The sequence below is a fragment of the Monodon monoceros genome, unplaced genomic scaffold (genome assembly GCF_005190385.1).
Source record: "Monodon monoceros isolate NGI ecotype Baffin Bay Population unplaced genomic scaffold, NGI_Narwhal_1 Super_Scaffold_5, whole genome shotgun sequence".
Lineage (NCBI taxonomy): Eukaryota > Metazoa > Chordata > Mammalia > Artiodactyla > Monodontidae > Monodon > Monodon monoceros.
The window spans coordinates 24,069,620-24,089,779 of NW_021703782.1; the positions used below are offsets into that span (position 1 = coordinate 24,069,620).

Consider the following 20,160-nt stretch of genomic DNA (forward strand, 5'->3'; position numbering starts at 1 on the left):
TAAAAATTTCATTAAAGGGGGAGATGGTCCTTAAAGTTTTTTACCTCTTTGGAAAATGTTCTCTACCCACATCACTATCGTTTTGCTCTTACCTTTACCCTCACACCTGTGTCTCATAGCGTCACAGGTGTACATATGTATTATGTTTGACCTCTCATTACTAAACCCTGCATACCAAATGACTTGCTGAATGTTAATTAAATGAATGAATGAATGGAGTGTTGTTCATGTTCATTCTGGATTGTTGAGCTTGTCCCTGGGGACATGTGGGTGTTCTGTTTCCGCTACATGCTAATAACCTACTCAAAGATATAAAGAGCATTAGAGGCTTCATTTTAAACTGTCATCTCCAGAAAAATAGACTCACCACTAGACAACTGCTTTTAAAATATAGTTTTAATTTGTTTTTTTGCATACTATTTAAATTGTTACTGTTTGTTTGAGGGGTTTCCTGTGTAGGCAGTTCCAGATTTGTGTTTATTCCTTATCTGAGGAATTCTGTGAAATATTAGCCTGGTAAATCAAGAAAGTTCATCATAGAAGTTATACTTCATTATAAGGCATACTTAAAATGCTTCAAAATGATATATGATTTTTAAGGATTTAAAGAAGATATCAAAGCCTGTCATTCAAATTTCAAAGGAACTCTATTCAACTTTAACACTATGTAAATAAACATTGGCTGATATACATATATGTTTCTAATATATTGTGCTAGGAAAATAAAAGTGTTAAATTATGTTGATATACTTTCTTGTGCTAACATTAACTTAACCTTGTGAACAGAGCAGTTATTTATTAGCAAATCTTTATGTAACTAAAACCTTTCTCTAGTGAATTTACTATAGAAACAGTGGAATGCAGTCAAGATTGTTTTGTACAATTGCTGAAATTTGCTAAAATATGAATTGTGATAAGATGATGTGGTGTTTTTTAGGTATCCAAATACAGGGCTTAAATATTTGTTGCTTTCGTGCTCTGAGAGAAAAACAAGACTAGTTGATTTCATAAGTCTGTGTGCCTTGGATCCTTAGTACGATAGCCTCTTTTGAAAATCAAGAATATCATTCTGTGCTCTAAGTGGTAGGACCAGCGGGTGGCTGTCATGGTGATGATATTCAAATACAAGTGTGAAAGCTTTTCTGGACATTAGGTCAAAAAATTAGTCTAGTCCTTAAATGAGTAGCTGCTGTTACATTAATGTAACCTTCTGGCATTTAAACACTTATGTTCATAGTGATTTAAAGCACATGGCTTACAGTTCTTAGCTTCTAACACTACTTCTTACATCATTATTAGAAAAATTACTGTTAATAGAAGTGGTCATACTTGCTTTTTTTCTCAACATGATGATAATTTAATATTCAAAGTGTAGTTTTTGATTCCTACTTATTCTAATTTACATTTCTAAAGATTTATATCATTTTGAGTAAGTTCTAATCCTGTGTAATGATGCAAATGTTGTCAACAACCTAAATTCAACTTGGTCTCATACTAGTACAGAATTCCAGGTATATTACTACGAGCTATGCATATTTAGTTAAATTTATACTGAATAATAAGATTTCGTGAAGTTATAAATGTATACCTATGTAGTTTCTTGCCATTCTTGACTTCCATAATAGTGAGGGTCAACATTTTCTTCTGTTCCTTCTTCTGTGGCTTCATGGTGATCATCGTGATCTTCACTGTCACCATCATCTTGAAATCTCCTGAAAACTTGGGTCTTCAGTTGTATTGTTTGACCATTAGTGCTTCTTTGTTCACCATAATAAATAGTGTGTATATGAGGGAAGCAGAGGAAAATGTATGAGCTTATTGGCTCTTTTAGCTTATTTTGATCTACACGAATGTATGTTAAATGATGGTAATGTAGTGGGTCAACAGATGGACACATCAATGTGACATTGATATCTGAAAAATACAAATTAAAAATTAATCCTGCTGTATTACATCCATAATCCTGTATTGAATTTTATTAAAATGTTTATGGGGTATAGTTTTATTAATTAAAATACTTGTAAGTGGAATTAGGTTTAATTATTTTTTACAGTAATCAAATAGTAAAATGAAAATGAAACTATAAATGAATTTTATATTATCAAAATAAACGATGTCTTCATTGGCTATTAAGTAATTATTTAAGTATTAAATAAATTATTTAAGTAATAAATTCTTAGTAGAAACAATCTCAAAAAGAAAAAAGTGAAAATCACCTATAGTTCTACTACTCAGGATCTCATATTTCTTTGTATACTCTACAGTACTAATTCTCAATGTTCAAGGTGATAACATTTAATAGAAAAGACTATAAACCTTGGAGTACACCTTTCTGTGGGGCCAATTTCTGCCATTTCCCTAGCCAGCTTCAAAGCAACCATTTTCAGCAATTTGTAAAGCATATGTTTTTAAAGATTTGTTCTTTAAAAGGTCAAAATACTCTTCTTTCTGTCTTTAAAAGACAGTGATGCTCCTAATGAACTCAGTAAAGTTGCAAGATACAAAATTAATACACAGAAATCTGTTGCATTTCTATACACTAACAACGAAAGATCAGAAAGAGAAATTAAAGAAACAATCCAACTTACCATCATGTCAAAAAGAATAAAATAACTAGGAATAAACCTACCTAAGGAGACAAAAGACCTATCTGTACTCCAAAAACTATAAGATGCTGATGAAAGAAATCAAAGATGATACAAACAGATGGAAAGATGTACCATATTCTTGGATTGGAAGAAGCAATATTGTCAAAATGACTATACTACCCAAGGCAATCTACAGATTCGGTGCAATCCCTATGAAATGGCATTTTTCACAGAACTAGAACAAAAAAATCTTAAAATTGATGTGGAGACACAAAAGACCCCGAATAGCCAAAGAAATCTTGAGAAAGAAAAATGGAGCTGGAGGAATCAGGCTCCCTGACTTCAGACTATACTACAAAGCTACAGTCATCAAAATGTTGTGGTACTGGCACAGAAACAGACATATAGATCAATGGAACAGGGTAGAAAGCCCAGAAATAAACCCGCACACCTATGGTCAATTAATCTACGACAGAGGAGGCAAGACTATACAATGGAGGAAAGACAGTGTCTTCAGTAAATGGTGCTGGGAAAACTGGACAGCTACATGTAAAAAAATGAAATTAGAACATTCTTTAACACCATACACAAATTAAACTCAAAATGGATTAAAAACCTAAATGTAAAACCAGATACTATAAAACCCTTAGAGGAAAACTTAGGCAGAACACTCTTTGACATAAATCACAGCAATATCTTTTCTAAGCCATCTCCTAGAGTAATGGAAATAAAAAAATAAATAAACAAATGGGACCTCATTAAACTCAAAAGCTTTTGCACAGCAAAGAAACCATAAAAAAAATGAAAAGACAACCTACAAAATGGAAGAAAATATTTGCAAACGATGCAACCGACAAGGGATTAGTCTCCATTTATAAAGAGCTCATACAACTCCATAACAAAAGACCAAACAACTCAGTCAAAAAATGGTCAGGAGACCTAAATAGACATTTCTCTAAAGACAACATACAGATGGCCAAGAGGCACATGAAAAGATGCTCAACATCGCTAATTATTAGAGAAATGCAAATCAAAACTACAATGAGATATCACCTCACACCAGTCAGAATGGCCATCATCAAACAATCTATAAACAATAAATGATGGAGACGGTGTGGAGAAAAGGGAACCCTCCTACATCGTTGGTGGGAATATAAATTGGTACAGCCAGTATGGAGAACAGTATGGAGGTTCCTTAAGAAACTAAAAATACAGCTACCATATGATCCAGCAATCCCACTCCTGGGCATATATCTGGAGAAATCCATGGTTCGAAAGGATAGAGGCACCCCAAATGTCATTGCAGCACTGTTTCCAATAGCCAAGACATGGAAGCAACCTAAATATCCATCGACAGATGAATGGATAAACAAGATAGGGTACATATATATACAATGGAATATTACTCAGCCATTAAAAAAGAATGAAATAATGCCATTTGCAGCAACATGGATGGACCTGGAGATTATCACACTAAGTGAAGTAAGTCAGAGAAAGAAAAATATCATATGATATCACTTATATGCAGAATCTAAGAAAAAATGATACAAATGAACTTATTTACAAAACAGAAACAAACTCACAGACTGAGAGAACGAACTTATAGTTACCAGGGGGGAAGAGTGGGGGAGAGGAATAGATTCGGAGTTTGGGATTGACATGTACAACAAGGACATACTCTACAGCACAGGGATCGCTGCTCAATATTCTATAATAACCTAAATGGTAAAAGAATTTGAAAAAGAATAGATACATGTATATGTATAACTGAATCACTTTGCTATTCACCTGAAACTAACACAACATTGTTAATCAACTATACTCCAATATAAAATAAAAATTAAAAATAAATAAGTAAATAAATTAAAATTAAATAAATAATAAAAATAAAAACAATATACACAAAACAATGAAATTTTACATACTTTCAATTTCATTATTTTCTAGGTATAGGTGTTCTAAATTTCTTGGAATATAGAATGCTTGCTTCAGTTTGTTGTGTCCAACATTGAGCTCTATAAGGTTGGAAAGATTAAAAATATAATATGGGATGTCTTGTAGTTTATTGTGTGACATTCTTAGAGCATGAAGTTTTGGGAGTTCATTGAAGTAATTTTCTGGTATAGCAGATATTGAATTATTTTCTAAAGACAGATACATAAGTGAAGAAGGCAAACCAGGAGGCATTGATTCTAATCTGTTATTACATAGGTTAAGCTGCATTAGTTTTTCCATTTTCGCAAGGATTTTTTCTTGTAATGTAGAATCATCAATTTTATTGTAACAAAGATCAAGCATGGTCAAGTTTACTAGCCCATTTACAGCATTTGTCTGCAGTCTGGAGATCTGATTGTAACCAAGAAGAATCCTTTCCAAAGACTTAGGGAGAGGAAACGGAACGTCTTCTAAATTGTTATGCTGTAGGTGGAGTTGTAGTAGATTTGACAATTTGGCAAACACACCATGATCAATATTTTGAGATTTAATTTTGTTGTGGCTGAGGTTGATTTCTTTAAGATGAGTGGCATTGATGAATGAATCTGCAGTCACAACCTCAATTTCATTAAACTGAAGATAAACTTGCTGAATGTATGCTGGAATATTTGGGATAGTCTTGAGTTTGCGATTATCACAGTACATTGATGATGGAAAGTTAGGTGGACAGAAGCATTCACTGGCACAACCTAAAATATGCTGATGAAATGGAACTCCATAATCTTCATTTCGATGAAATTGGAATTCTGGTTGGTAGACATCATCTGGTTCTTGGTCATAATCTTCATCCCATTGATAACTTTCATACTGGCAATATACTTTGACTCCAAGAAAGAAGAAAAGGACACACACTGGACTTGAAAAGCCCATGTTCCTTTTTTTGTCCTATTACAAGGCAAAAAGGAAATATATTGTGGGAAAAGTGAGTAAACTTAGAATAATTTGTATATAAATTGACAGTTATATAAAATGCATAATATCTCTATCTGTATTGAAATATATAAAAGAATGTCCAGAATTAATGGGTACTGCTCAGACCAAAATTAATGTATAAGGTGGTATTTTTTAAAATGTCACATACTGCATTGAACCAGACTAAGTAACCATCTTTTAAGAGAATCTCGATTTGTCTTGTTTACTAGACTATAGATTTACAATGATAGCATGACATCTCTCCACCCCAAAGCCGAATGCTCTTTCCATATAAATGCTGGATGTTCTCACTGACTATTTGGCCCCTTCAGTGATGTTTACTGCCTATGAGAAGAGAGACTCTATGTTTTAGTTACTTAGGAGATTCCTGATATTAACCAAAATTTTCCCACTGCAACTTTTGTTTGCTGATGTTCTTTTCTGCTCTTTGGAAGAACATAGAACACTCCATTTTACGTGAAAGCTTGAGATATTAAAAATAACTATCATGTTTCCTCTTAGTGTTTTCTGTCCAAGACTAACTGTGACTTCAAATTTTCCATGTGAAATAGTTTGCAGAATCCAATTATTTTGTCTCTGACTCTACTTGAATAACTACTTTAAATCACAAACACACACAATATTTACATTCTACAAAATTAGTTTCTAATTGGTTATTCTATACATTTTTCCTATTACCTTCCTAGCTTCTTTCTTTCCACTGATATTTTGGAGTTAATTTCTGGATACACAGATATTAAAAACACACTGTCCTGTCTCCCAGGAGTTTAGGTCTTAGTGGAGAATCAGATGATGACTTTGCCTCTTTTTTCACCAAGAAAATAGAATAGACAATCATTTACTCTAATATATTGACTTCTATTTAATCTTATCCCTTCCTACATAAAATGCCAAAATGGTAATGGTTTCATCTTTTAAACAGTATTGATTTTGAAATTCATAAAGTTTCCTTTTGCAAATCTAAATAGACTCCATCCATTGTTCCTTTTTATCCATGTGATTCATGGAGGACATGGCATTTGCATTAGACTTTGAAGGAATGTGAGGGTTCTCACAGAGGGAAATAGGGAAGATTTGCAGCTAGAAGAGATGAGCAAAAACATGTAAGCAACAAAGGGTGAGATGTTTGGGATGTGGTGGTTAACTGTTGAAGGAGCACAATAAGACTGTTACAGCCAATCTCAACCAGAACCTAGAGGCCTAAATTGTGACCTCAGGAATTTGCACTCTGGGAATGAACACCTAGTTTACTTCATTAATATAGCTGAGCCATAATCTTCACACTGCAGTGTTCATGCATCAAGTAAGATAGAGTCCTGGGAGGAGAAGTGAAAGAGTATGGTCTCATCCCAAAGGGCAGTGTTCAGTGCTGGCTGACGCAGACAGGGCACTGGGAAGCTCCCAGTGGGTATGATTAGGAGTGCTTTTTCACCTGCTATAATTAGTGACCCTGTACTGGATGTTGTGTGTGGACATGGTTAGAAAAGAGCCTTGCAAATATTACTAGTGATTTAGTTAGTTTGATTGGGTTACTTGATGATTGTCTCGAATTTTAGAGGTGAGGCACTGTGCTTGGTGGGAAATACAGAAATGAAGAAAATATGAAGACATGAGCATACAATTTAGTGCATACAATTTAGTAGACAAGAGAGGCACAGCACAGTGAACCATATTCTCAGGCAGAGGGAAATATGGTTTGCAGCAGAGATACCAGTGCTGGGGGAACCAGTGTCTTAACCCTGCTTGCGGGAGACAGGGAAACCTTTGCAGACATCATTTGGCCAAGACTTCGGGAGATTCACAGGAATGGGTATAGAACACCCTATACATATTACTCTCTAGTTGATAATATTTTATGTATTAAAATTATAGTATTTTATACTCATTATACTATAACATATCAACTTTTTTTTTAAGTGCTTGTCATACTTCATTTAAAGTACTGCACTATGGAGTTGAGATGAAATTAGAAGCAGAGGCAGAGACATGCAGCTGTACAGGGTCAGGCCATGTAGGGGGTCTCAGAAGCTGACTGATACACAGTTGAACTTTGAAAAGAGTACTGCTCATCAGAACTCTGAATTTTATCCTTGTGTTAGAACATCAGTAATCATCAGTTAGTAATCTTACATTTGAGAATTAAAGTCATGACTGTTCAACAACTACAAGAAATTGTTGGGAAAAAAGGAGACCTGGATGATACTTTTGGTTGAGCACTTACCTTTGCCTAGGAATCAAGACCTCATGACGAAGGCCTCTCTGAAAATAAAGGGATTCTTAGTATTATCTGCTTTTGGTCTTCTTGGCCACCTAAGAAGAAAGGTCTTTCCCTGAAGACAGTTTCTCTTCTAAATCTGAGCTCATCATCATTGTCCTCATCCACTGAGGACCTCGGCCCTCTAGCTCAACCTTGTCCCACTCCCTTTTCAATAAGTGCTGTTTTCTGGTCTAAAATCCATTCCATCTCCACTGATATACCCATTATTTTCTATTTTTCTTACTCCTCAACTTCACCCCTGATCATTTTCCCTGTTATAGTGCTCTCTTATTTCTTTTTATCCAAATTTTTCATTCAGCTAATCTTTTACCAGCCATTTGCAAGGCATACTTTTATTACTTCTGCCTTTTATGTTCGGCAATTTATGCCTTGTCTCCTATAGGATAACTCATAGCAAAACATTATAACTCACTGTCAATCATCTCATTTCTCAACCTCTAATTTTTGACAGACTCTAGTACAATGCACAGTTTGTAAGTGCTCACAGATTTGTTGAATGCATGATTGATTTTTTTGTTATAGATTACATCTTGTTAGTGATGTTTATTGCTACTAATGTTGATTATTTCTAGGCATTTATTTCACCACAGTGATTTCTCTAAATGAACATTTTCACAGAGAACATGGCTATTCTATTTTCTATTGAATATTTCTGTCACAATATACTGTATTCACTTTCCTACCTGTATTCCTTACCTTGTTTAGTAGAAAAATCACAAATGTGAAAAAGAAAGTTTAAGGCAAACTGAAATATGTTACCAGGTTTTTTAAATTACTCATTAATATGAATTTTTCATATTATAGCTAAAAAAGTTTCTATGTCATAACATTTCTCTTACCTGGAAAAAAGCACTCGTGCTTTCATCAAGAAAGTTCTAATTTAAATTACTAATCAAAATGAGGTGAAACTTTGTCCTGGAAAGTTTAAAGTAATTGGAAAGCTTCATAGCATTTTATTATTTTAAAAACTTAATTGTTTTATTGGTATGCCACAGAAACTAAAATATAAGAAACCAAGTATTAGGATATGATTCAGAATTTTTTCCAAAGCAGTTTTAAATTTAACCCTGTAAAATTAAAGTTGTGTACATCACTGCCACACACAAGGCCTAAGGAAGTAAAACTCTTTTGCTATTAAAAATATGAAAGTCTCAAAATTATTTTTAGCCATAATACATTTGGATCTTAATTAACTGAAACCCAAGAAACTAGAACATTCAGTGCTAGATAGAGTACTTGTATTTTCTCTTTGAGGAAGAGGCAAACACATCGTAACATCAGGGATTTGGTTAATAAAGAAATTTTGAGAAAATTTCTAGTGAAATTTGTACAAATGCCCATTTCTCTAAAACCAGAATCTCTAGCATTGCTCAGATGTATGGCTCAAAGGCGTTCGCTGGTTTTTTGTCACTTAAAGTTGAGAGAGAGAGAGAGGGAGAGGGAGAGAGAAACAGAAAATTATTCCATTAACGTGAGAATCTTTCATTCAAAGTAAAAAAAAAATCTAAACAAAAATCATTTATTGGGTAAATCTTAAGTTAGAAAATTAAATTCCTATATTATTTCCCTGAATATTTTTGCTAATCAAATTTTAATGTAGCTTTCACCAGATATTGCTTATAAAAATGTGCATTTATGATGGCTACAATCTATTTTAATGTTAAATCAAATATATTTTAAACAGTAGGAATATTTTCTTTAAAAAATGAAAATTATTTTATCATCATACCTGTTGAGTTTGCTTTAGTTTTCAGGGGCTGATGAATTTGCAAATCCTGTAAATGAATCAGAAATTCCTAAATTCTTAAACTGAATCTCTTAAAAATCCACAGTAACTGTGTGTCCAGGCAGGGCTGTCCCTTGAATTGCTATAGCAATTTAAGCAAATATAATCTACTTGGAAAATACTTGGGTTGAATTAAAATTATGTATTTCTTTTCATTATCCAAAACTTTGTGGACTCAAATTAAAATGCTTGTGTTCTTGGTCAGATTTATGTGGCTTACTTCTTTCTTTTCCCCTTAATTTTGGTTTGAGGTATGGCAAGAATTTCCTCTAGTATGAAAGGCAAACAGAACTAAATGAAACAGCATGTACTGATTACTGTTTTTATTTTCATTTTCATGCCAAAGAATTCTTCAAAGTAAGGTCCACTGTAACATGGAGCTCAGTGTCTTGGCATTTTAAGGTGGAACTCAGAGTCATCTTGAGACCTCGGTTGTCTGATACCGTGTATTCACACCAGTGCTTCCCTTTATTAAGACAAGGAACCAGGATTAGAAACATACAGCATTTCACATCTAGTTTATTTTAAAAATGAAATAGATGGTCATTAGTGACACAGATTAAATATATCACTTTTCCATACAAAGAAGTATACCTTCTTTTCTATCAGCTATCCCCTTTCTCACCTTCCTCCCAAATACATCCACTAGCATGTGTTCTAATAACCTTTGAAATAAAATTAATCTCTTAGTTATGGAATTCACTCAGAAGGTATATCTCTGATTTGTCTGTTTTTACTAGTACAAAAAAATAATTTTATAGTATTGAATAAGATGGAATTAGGAACTTCTGTTGACCAGCTGTTATTGCTTTTATTTTGCAGATGTAGAAAATTTACAAATTTCACTGAGCTGTGTCTCTTGAAGAGTGGCAGTTAACTACTTAAATGCTATATTTTTATACCAATATTTTCATATTTTAAACAGAGTTAACTTGTATCTCTTGGCAGTGAACTTTGAGTTCATTCTTTAGGAGATTCTTTCAAGCTTGTACAAACTAATAAGGTAAAGTGATTCCTGGAATTTGTTTTTGTTTCCTCAAAATAGTATTTTCCATTAGGTTTTCATAAAGAATGCACAAGATTTATTTCGTTATACTTCAGATTTTTAAAAAGTGTACAGTGTTTCAAGAGATGTTTTGGCAATACTGTAAAAATCTCATCTATTATTTGAGACAGTGGTATGTAAAACGTGGCAGACCATATTTGGGCCAAGATTTCATCTTGTTACTGATCTTTTCCATATGTTTCCTTTTAGTGTTTGTTCTTAAAACTCAGACTTCCGTGCTAAGGAAAAGAGAGCAAATCTGTACTTTTTCCAAAAGTCATTTTACATGCCCTCACAGTTCTTTTGGAAGGTTAATGTAAAATTAACAGCTTAATTTTTATTAAATTCTTCTTTTAACTCTGTGATTTGAACTTATGATAGTGATTATGTTGTTCATGTTCCTAACAAATGTGAAAATATTTATCAATAGATAGCTAGAACCCTCAGAGTTGAAAGTGTCTAGGAAATTTAAATAAGGTTGATGGTGTCTAGGAGGTTTAGGTTTGGCAGGGGGTGGGAAGGGTGGTTTGAGTCAGGCCTTAGAGGAAAACTAGAAGCTGCAAGTGATTGTGATAGTTCACTGTTTCAGTTGGTGGTTATTTTATTTTATTTAAAAATTGTTTTTAATTTTATTTATTTATTTTTGGCTGTGCTGCACTGCTTGCGGGATCTTAGTTCCCTGACCAGGGACTGAACCCTCACCCTCGGCAGTGAAAGCGCAGAGCCCTAACCATTGGGCCACCGGGGAATTCCCTCAGTTGGTGATTATAACTGTAGCAATTAGGGAGAGAAGTCAGTTGAGTTGGTGAAAGTCTAAATTATATTCTATGGTTATAATTTGACTGAAGTAGATAAACTATCTCAGAGCCAGATAACTAGTGCTGGCTAGGAAAGGTCTGACTGAGACTGGTAATTATGGTAATAAACCATAATAAAGATTTTTAATTCATTTATTCACCCAGCTAATATTTGTTGAGCACCTACTTTGTTCAAGGCAGTTTTAGGTGCTGAGAACCCAGCAGTAAAAGTCCCTATTATCACTGAAGAGGAAGAGAGAAAATAAACATATCAAGTGGTGTGGAGTGCAATGGAGAAGAACAAAGCAAGGCAGAGGGGTAAAAATGAACGAGCACAGGGGTTTAAGTCAATAGTTCTGACACTACTGTGATGTATGCTGGAAAGGAATAGTTATGTAACTGTGTGGTGAATGGGGGAGCCAGGTGTCTCACCGCTGGAAGGAGGTTACAGATAAGCAAGTGGAGGTGGTGGGAATGAAAGGCTATGGTTGTTTTAGATCTCATTAATACTTGACATTATCTAACTTTCCCCCCAATTTTTAGGTATATGATGGTATTGTGATTTTAATTTCCGTTTCGCTGATTACTAAAGAGGTTGAACATTTTTTCAAATGTTTTTCAGCCATTTGGATTTTCTCTTCTGAGGTATGCCTGTTAATGTTTTTGCTCATTTTTCTGTTGTGTTATTTGTCTTTTTCTTATTTATTTTTAGGGGTTTTTTATATGTTTATGGATACCCATTTTTTGTTATATGTGTGACACTGTCATCATTTTTCAGTTGATTCTCTTGGGTTTTTCAGGTTGATTCTCTTGGGTTTTGCATACGAATCATATGCAAATGATATTGTACCTTCTTTCTAATTGTTTTTGAGAGGATAGCTCTTATTTCAAGAAGATATTTTGCAAATCTTTACTCTTCAGACAATTGGACTGTTGCTTTGTGTTTCTCCCGGTTAACTCCTAAGTAAACCACATGAGATAAAAGTACAATTCAAATCAATAAGCCACATGATAACAAAACTGGAAGACATCATAGAAACTTCATCAAATAAGGAGGTATAGAGAGAAGAATTTAAAAAGACCAGCATACAACCAGCCACAGATGGCAAAGAGAGAGCAAGGAAGCACTCAAAGGCTCATGGAGAAGCCAGTACTTTCCACCCTCACAGAGTAAAGTTCCAAGATAATATACACAATTAAAAAGTAGTTGTCTATATAATCCATTAAATTTTTTTTTTTTCCACTGACTGGGACTGAGTACAAAACAATAGCGTTTTCAGACTCAGGAAAGGGCGATAAGATGTGTTTCCCTTTGCCAAATTAATGGGAATGCCAAATTAATGGGAATATTTTCTTTTCTGTTAAAGGAGAGGGTAGGCCATGTGGATCCAGGAAGCAGAATTCCTATTACTTATGTTTACTCAAGTTAACAGTTATTAAGGAAATTTTTAGGAGAGGGTTATACAGGAGTGAAGTACTGACACATACTGAAATTTTTAGGAGAGGGTGGCAAGGTTCTGGGATGGGTATGTCTGCTTGGTGGAGTGAGTGAATGAATGGATGTTTGCTGGATGAAGTGGGAGTATGAACTGGGAACGGGCACGGAAGAACCTTCTGGAGTGATAGAAATCTTTTATATCTTGATCTGCTTTGAACGAATGGTGCTAAGACAACTGGAACACATGCAAAAATTTACTGAAAATGGAACAAAGACCTATGTGTTAGAGCTAATATGGTTAAATTTTAGAAGAAAATATAATGTTAGTCATTATGACCTTGGGTTAGGCATCAGTTTCTTAGATGTGGCACTAAAAGCACAAGAATCAGAAGAAAAAATAGGTAAATTGGATGTCATTAAAATTTAAATTGTTTTCTGTGCCAAAAGATACTATCAAGAAAGTGGAAAAAAAAAACCCACACATGGGAGAAAAATTTTGCAAATCATATATCTGATTAAGAACTTGTGTCTAGAATAAAGAACTCATACAACTCAATAATAATAATATTAAAATGAGTGAAGGATCTGAATAAATGTTTCTTCAAAGATAACAAATGGTCCACAAACACATGAAAAGATGCTCAACATCACTAGTCATCAGGAAAATGCAAATCAGAGCCACAATGAAGTACCACTTCACATTCTCTAGGATAGCTGAAATAAAAAATATGGACAATTACAAGTGTTGGTGAGGATGTGGAGATTTTGGAATCTACATATATTGCTGATGAAGATTAAAAATGGCACAGCCACTTTGGAAAACAATCTATAGTTCCTCAGAAAGTTAAACATAAAGTTACCATTTGACCCATCAGTTTTACTCCTAAGTATATACCCAGGAAAAGTGAAGACATATGTTCACACAAAAACTTGAATGCACATATTTATAACAGCCAGAAAGTAGAAACAACTTATATGTTGATCAGTTGGTGAATGGATGAATAAGTGTGGTCCATCTATACAATAGAATATTACTTGGCAATGAAAAGGAGTGAAGTACTGACACATGCTATGACATGAATGAACCTTGAAAACATTATAAGTGGAAGAAACCAGTCACAAAAGACCACATATTATGATTCCATTTATATGAAATGTGCAGAATAGGCAAATTGATAGAAACAGTGGATTTGTGGTTACCTAAGGCTGGGAGTAAATGACATTAATCAGGACAGGGTTTCTTTTTGGAGTGATAAAAATGTTCTGAAATTGATTGTGGTGATGGCTGCTAAGCTTGAATATTAAAAACCTTTGAACTGTATACTCTAAATGGTAAATTGTACAGTATGTGAATTATATCCACAATAAAGCTGTTATTAAAAATAATAGCAATGGGAGTTTAAATGAATAAAATTGGCTTAAGTTGATAATTTTAAAAACTGAGTGAGAAGTAGATGAAAGTTCATTGTAGTGTTTTGTCTACTTTTGCTTCTATTGAAAATTTTCCTTAATAAAAAGGAGGTCTCTTTTTTACATTTGGTAGTGTATATATGTCCATGCCAAGATAGCTAGTGGGAAGCAGCCACATAGCACAGGGAGATCAGCTCGGTGCTTTGTGACCACCTAGAGGGGTGGGATAGGGAGGGTGGGAAGGAGACGCAAGAGGGAGGGGATATGGGTATATATGTATACGTATAGCTGATTCACTTTGTTATACAGCAGCAACTAACACAACATTGTAAAGCAATTATACTCCAATAAAGTGTTAAAAACTAAAAATTTTTTTTAAAAAAAGGAAATCTCCAGCACTCAAACTGCAAGTTTTAATATTAGGAATTCATACGACTGATTGCACCTTCCATGTAGAGCTGGCATGGCACATGCTTTTGCCCCTTGGCCTAATTTGTCCTTGTGTTTCTGCCCCTTGCAGCCTTTGTAACCTCTTCCCCTGTCTACGGAAGGGCTCGTTTTAAAGGTCCCTCAGTAAGCTCTTCCCCTTTCTTTAGAAGGTCTCGTTTTAAAGGGTCCTCTGTAAGCTCTTTCCTTTGACTATGGAAGGGCTCGTTTTAAAGCAGTTATCTTTATTTTCATGCTGTTATTTTACCAAGGGAGAGATGTCACTGCTGGGAATATGTACCTTGTTACAGCACTGGTCGTCTTTATTCCCGTGGTGGCGGATCTGTTTTAGAGCTTCCCAGAGCCTGTGATAGAAACTGTATTGAGAAAAAATGTGCACTGGGAAAAAATGCCACCTGCCCCTACTTCATAGTAATGTGGAACACACAGTACATCTGCATCAGGTCTGTGGGAGAACTGGAGCCAGAGAGGGAGCTTCTAGGATGAAAGAAAGATATGTAGGATAAAAACACATTGCCTTGTTCGAATGAGGATAAAGGCTTTTTCTTTCCCTTCGATAAGCACCCTTTGCTGATTTAATCCAGAAGAATGTTTTGAGCCAATGAAGTGTGGTAGGCTTTGGTGGGGGGGGGGGGGCGGAGAAAAAGGGGATGCAAAGATGACTTTGCAATCAAGTGCTTACACTCAAGGTATCTACAATCCTCTAGAGAATGTGAAGAAAAAAACCCATGTATAAATAGCTATAATAAGTTAGATTTTTATAAGTACAAAAGAGAAGCACATCAAAATACTGGGAAGATTTGGAGGGTAGGGTGTGAGAAGCCACATCCGTTTATGGGAGAATCAGGAAGATGAACTGAGATGGGTGACCTTTGACACAGACATTTAAGGTTGGATAAGACTTTGATAGATGCAAAAGACAGCATTAATAAAGACACAGAAGCCAGAAAATACATAGTATATTTGAGAAATAGCAAGTAATCTTCAGCTGGAGTATAAAAAGATGTAAACATGAACTAAAAAGCTCAGAAAGCATTACTTAAATGTAGATCATGGAAGTCTTGAAAGATGGGTTAAGCACTTTTTTAAAAAATTAATTATATATTTTTGGCTGCATTGGGTCTTAGTTGCTGTGCACGGGCTTTTCTCTAGTTGTGGTGCGTGGGCTTCTCATTGTTGTGGCTTCTCTTGTTGTGGAGCACGGGTTCTAGGCGTTCGGGCTTCAGTAATTGTGACTTGCGGGCTCCAGAGTGCAGGCTCAGTAGCTTAGCTGCTCCGCGGCCTGTGGGATCTTCCCGGACCAGGGCTCGAACCTCTGTCCCCTGCATTGGCAGGTGGATTCTTAACCACTGCGCCACCAGGGAAGCCCTGGACTTGCTTTTGAGAGTTTGTTACTCCGCAGCAAGGTCCGCCTTTTTTTTTTTTTAACATCTTTATTGGAGTATAATTGCTTTACAATAATAGTGTGTTAGTTTCTGCTTTATATCAAAGTGAATCAGCTATACATATACATATATCACCATATCTCTTCCCTCTGCATCTCCCTCCCTCCCGCCCTCCCTATCCCACCCCTCTAGGTGGCCACAAAGCACCGAGCTGATCTCCCTGTGCTATGTGGCTGCTTCCCACTAGCTATCGGTTTTACCTTTGATAGTGTATACATGTCCATGCCACTCTCTCACTTTGTCCCAGCTTACCCTTCCCCCTCCCCATGTCCTCAAGTCCATTCTCTAGTAGGTCTGCATCTTTATTCCCATCCTGCCCCTAGGTTCTTCATAACCATTTTTTTTTTTTAGATTCCATATATATGTGTTAGCATACGGTATTTGTTTTTCTCTTTCTGACTTAGTTCACTCTGTATGACAGACTCTAGGTCCATCCACCTCACTACAAATAACTCAATTTCATTTCTTTTTATGGCTGAGTAATATTCCATTGTATATATGTGCCACATCTTCTTTATCCATTCATCTGTTGATGGACATTTAGGTTGCTTCCATGTCCTGGCTATTGTAAATAGAGCTGCAATGAACATCGTGGTACATGACTCTTTTTGAATTATGGTTTTCTCAGGGTATATGCCCAATAGAGGAATTGCTGGGTTATATGGTAGTTCTATTTTTAGTTTTTAAAGGAACCTCCATACTGTTCTCCATAGTGGCTGTATCAATTTACATTCCCACCAACAGTGCAAGAGGGTTGCCTTTTCTCCAAACCCTCTCCAGCATTTATTGTTTGTAGATTTTTTGATGATGGCCATTCTGACTGGTGTGAGGTGATACCTAAGATCCACTTTTGAGACATGGATTTCAGAGGTCTTCACATGAGACATTATGGCTAATGTTTAGAAATGGATGAGATTACCAGGGGCAAAATGAAGAGGCCAAAACAATATTGGGGAACACTAGCCATTAAAGAGCAACCCTGGTGGCACAGTGGTTAAGAATCCGCCTGCCAGTACAGGGGACACGGGTTCGATCCCTGGTCCGGGAAGATCCCATATGCCACGAAGCAGCTAAGCCCGTGCGCCACAACTACTGAGCCTGCGTGCTACAACTCCTGAAGCCCACGCACCCAGAGCCCGTGCTCTGCAACAAGAGAAGCCACCACAATGAGAAGTCCGCGCACTGCAACGAAGAGTAGCCCCCACTCACTGCAAGTAGAGAAAGTCCACGCGCAACAACGAAGACCCAATGCAGCCAAAAATCAATAAATTAAATAAGTAAATTTTAAAAATAAATAAATAAAGTACAATGGTACATCTTAACTATTAAAAAAAAAAAAAAAAGAGCAAACTGAAAGGCATGATAGGTGGAAGCCAAGTAAGCAAAGAATGTCCAGGAGGAAGCACTGTCCACCTTTTTATAAAGTTGATCACTGACTAAAAAATTAGTGTGTCATCGTGGTTAAAAGCCTGGAGCCAGACTGCTGGGATCAAATCCTAGGTCTGCCACAAGGTATCCAATCTTTGTTTTCCAATTTTCACACCCCCAAAAAATAGGAATACGTAAATGTAGCTCCCTCATAGGGCTATTTTTTTTTTACACTGTATATCTTAATTTTATTTTTTTTAACATCTCTATTGGAGTATTATTGCTTTACAGTGGTGTGTTAGTTTCTGCTTTATAACAAAGTGAATCAGCTATACATATACATATATCCCCATATCTCCTCCTTCTTGCGTCTCCCTCCCACCCTCCCTATCCCACCCCTCTAGGTGGTCACAAAGCACCAAGCTGATCTCCCTGTGCTATGCAGCTGCTTCCCACTAACTATCTATTTTACATTTGGTAGTGTATATATATCACTGCTACTCTCTTACTTCGTCCCAGCTTACCCTTCCCCCTCCCCGTGTCCTCAAGTCCATTCTCTTCGTCTGCCCCTAGGTTCCTTAGAACCTTTTTTTTTTTTTTTGAGATTCCATATATATGTGTTAGCATACGGTATTTGTTTTTCTTTCTGATTTGCTTCACTCTGTATGACAGACTCTAGGTCCATCCATCTCACTACAAGTAACTCAATTTCGTTCCTTTCTACCTCATAGGGCTATTGTGAGGATTAAATGAATAAATGCAAGTAAGGCTTTTGGAAGAATGTCTGAAAATGTTCTTTACATACCACCTATTAGCATTAAGTATTATTCGTATGGTACAATTTGGGGAAAATAAATTCAAGAGAATTAAGTCAGTTGCAGTAGGTAAAGGACCATGTGAGTAGAGAAGTAATTAAGGCCAAGGTAAGACAATTCTTTTCCCAAAAGATGGAATTACAAACGAAAGAAAATGCGGTAGTTTAAGGAGGAACAAAATTGATTTAGGAAAAAAGCTTTAGTTTTAGTGACTTCAAGTGATTTTCTAAAAGTATTATATTTGTTTCATGAATTCAGTGATCATTTTTATTGTAGTATTTGAGAGGAAATAAGGATAGATGGTCATTGAGATTCTTTTTTTCTACCTTGAAGTCCTTAATAAGCCCAGTAAGTTGTAGTAATTCATTTGTTTCCAAACTTTAATGGATTTCAAGTGGGTAGTATTTTGTATTTACCATAAAATGGGATTGTGGCAGAAGCTTTAATGCAGTTTTGGTTGCTTATGATTTTTATTAGTGATTTGTCTTTTGCAAACATATAACCAAAAATGGTTAACGCTGTGGGATGAAAAACACAAACATTAAATACAGGAAATTAATTGCAGTGATTTCAGGAATCATTTCCAGTATTTAAAAATTTTTTGCTGTCTTTTCTTTTTAGGGAAGGCTAATTTAGCTACTTTAAGCTTCTCTATTCAGATCATAGACTAATCTATTTGTTTAGATGATTCTAACCTTAGCACTAACCTTATAATTTAATTTAATTTCAAGAACTGGATTCTTACAATTTCAGTGAACATTTCACTTCTACTTATGTTCTTATAAGTGGCATGATGTCACAATTTTATTTTTATGATATATTGTAGAAAAATGAACTTAAAAAAAGAAAGAAAAATGAATTTTATTTATTAAAACTATTAGAACTTTAGAACATTTTAATTTTAGGATGATTATCATTGTTAGGTATTCTTCTGTTTTTAAAGGACTTCTTAATCTTTCTTGCAGTGAATTGTCCAGTATAACAGTTATGCATGTTTCATGAATCTTTATGGTTTACAAAGCATTTTCACATATACTTTTATTATTCAGTTCTTATAGCAACTTATTTGATCAGTATTCTCATACCTACCCTTTATAGATGAGAAGACAGGTTCAGAGAGATTGTGATTTGCCCAAGACTATAAGTGGAACTGGACTTCTGTGTATGTTTTTCCAGCTCGGAGCTCTGTATCCCTGGGCTCTTTCTGTTACATCACTATTGGTGCTATTATTTTAATCACACTTTAACCTTGCCCCTACAGTTTTACCAAACAAAAATACGAACTATTTTGTTTCAGGTTTCCAAATTTGTGTCAGAATTTAGAAATTAAGTAAATTTTATATAAAGCAGTAGTTCTCAACCAGCTGCAATTTGGCTCCACCCCTTCCACCGGGACATTGGCGTTTTGAGGAGAAATTGTTGATTGTCACACTGTGGGGCCAGCGTGCAAGTGCTGCTGGCATCTAGTGAGTAGAGACCAGGGAGCTGCCAGACATTCTGCAAAGGACAGGATAGCACTCCACACAGAGAATGATCCAGCCTAGAGTGTCAGCAGTGCCAGAGTTGGGGAACCTCACTATGAAGAAGAAGACCTATTTACCCATTCTTGACCTAGATATCCAGACCCTCCACCCCATTTTACATATCTATAAGGTACTGCTCTCCCCAAAATTATTTAAAGTCTAGTTTTTGAGGTGGTTTACCATAAAGGTGATTATCTTTCATGGCATAGGTATAATTTGGGATATTTCGGTACTATTATTAAGAATAAGCATTAACACTTTACTAAAAATGTTTTAGTAAAAATATAAGAGT

At 35.4% G+C, this 20,160-nt stretch overlaps 2 protein-coding genes across 4 annotated transcripts in view; one reads left to right on the top strand and one right to left on the bottom strand.

The window, feature by feature from the left end:
• The window catches only part of CENPP (centromere protein P), a 230,689-nt gene that overhangs the window by 84,514 nt on the left and 126,015 nt on the right, over positions 1-20,160 (top strand). The gene's annotated exons all lie outside the window — the stretch shown is intronic.
• Positions 784-9,777, bottom strand: OMD (osteomodulin). Of its 3 annotated transcripts, XM_029201719.1 has the most exons (4): positions 9,524-9,777; positions 6,183-6,187; positions 4,514-5,465; positions 784-1,914 (listed from the first exon to the last, which is right to left on the bottom strand). In XM_029201719.1, the coding sequence occupies exons 3-4, from the start codon at positions 5,451-5,453 to the stop codon at positions 1,589-1,591; spliced, it is 1,266 nt and encodes a 421-aa protein (XP_029057552.1). In that variant the 5' UTR covers positions 5,454-5,465; positions 6,183-6,187; positions 9,524-9,777; the 3' UTR covers positions 784-1,588. The 3 variants fall into 3 exon arrangements, with proteins under 3 accessions (XP_029057552.1, XP_029057550.1, XP_029057551.1); XM_029201717.1 differs by lacking the exon at positions 6,183-6,187 and having other exon boundaries at positions 4,514-5,468; positions 9,524-9,774; XM_029201718.1 differs by lacking the exons at positions 6,183-6,187; positions 9,524-9,777 and adding an exon at positions 8,634-8,661 and having other exon boundaries at positions 4,514-5,468.

Coding starts and splice junctions, on each gene's coding strand:
- OMD (XM_029201719.1), bottom strand. CDS start 5,453: ATGGGCTTTTCAAGTCCAGTGTGTGTCCTTTTCTTCTTTCTTGGAGTC. Junction 1,915..4,513: donor AGAAAATAATGAAATTGAAA/GTATGTAAAATT, acceptor TGTATTTTTCAG/ATATCAATGTCACATTGATG.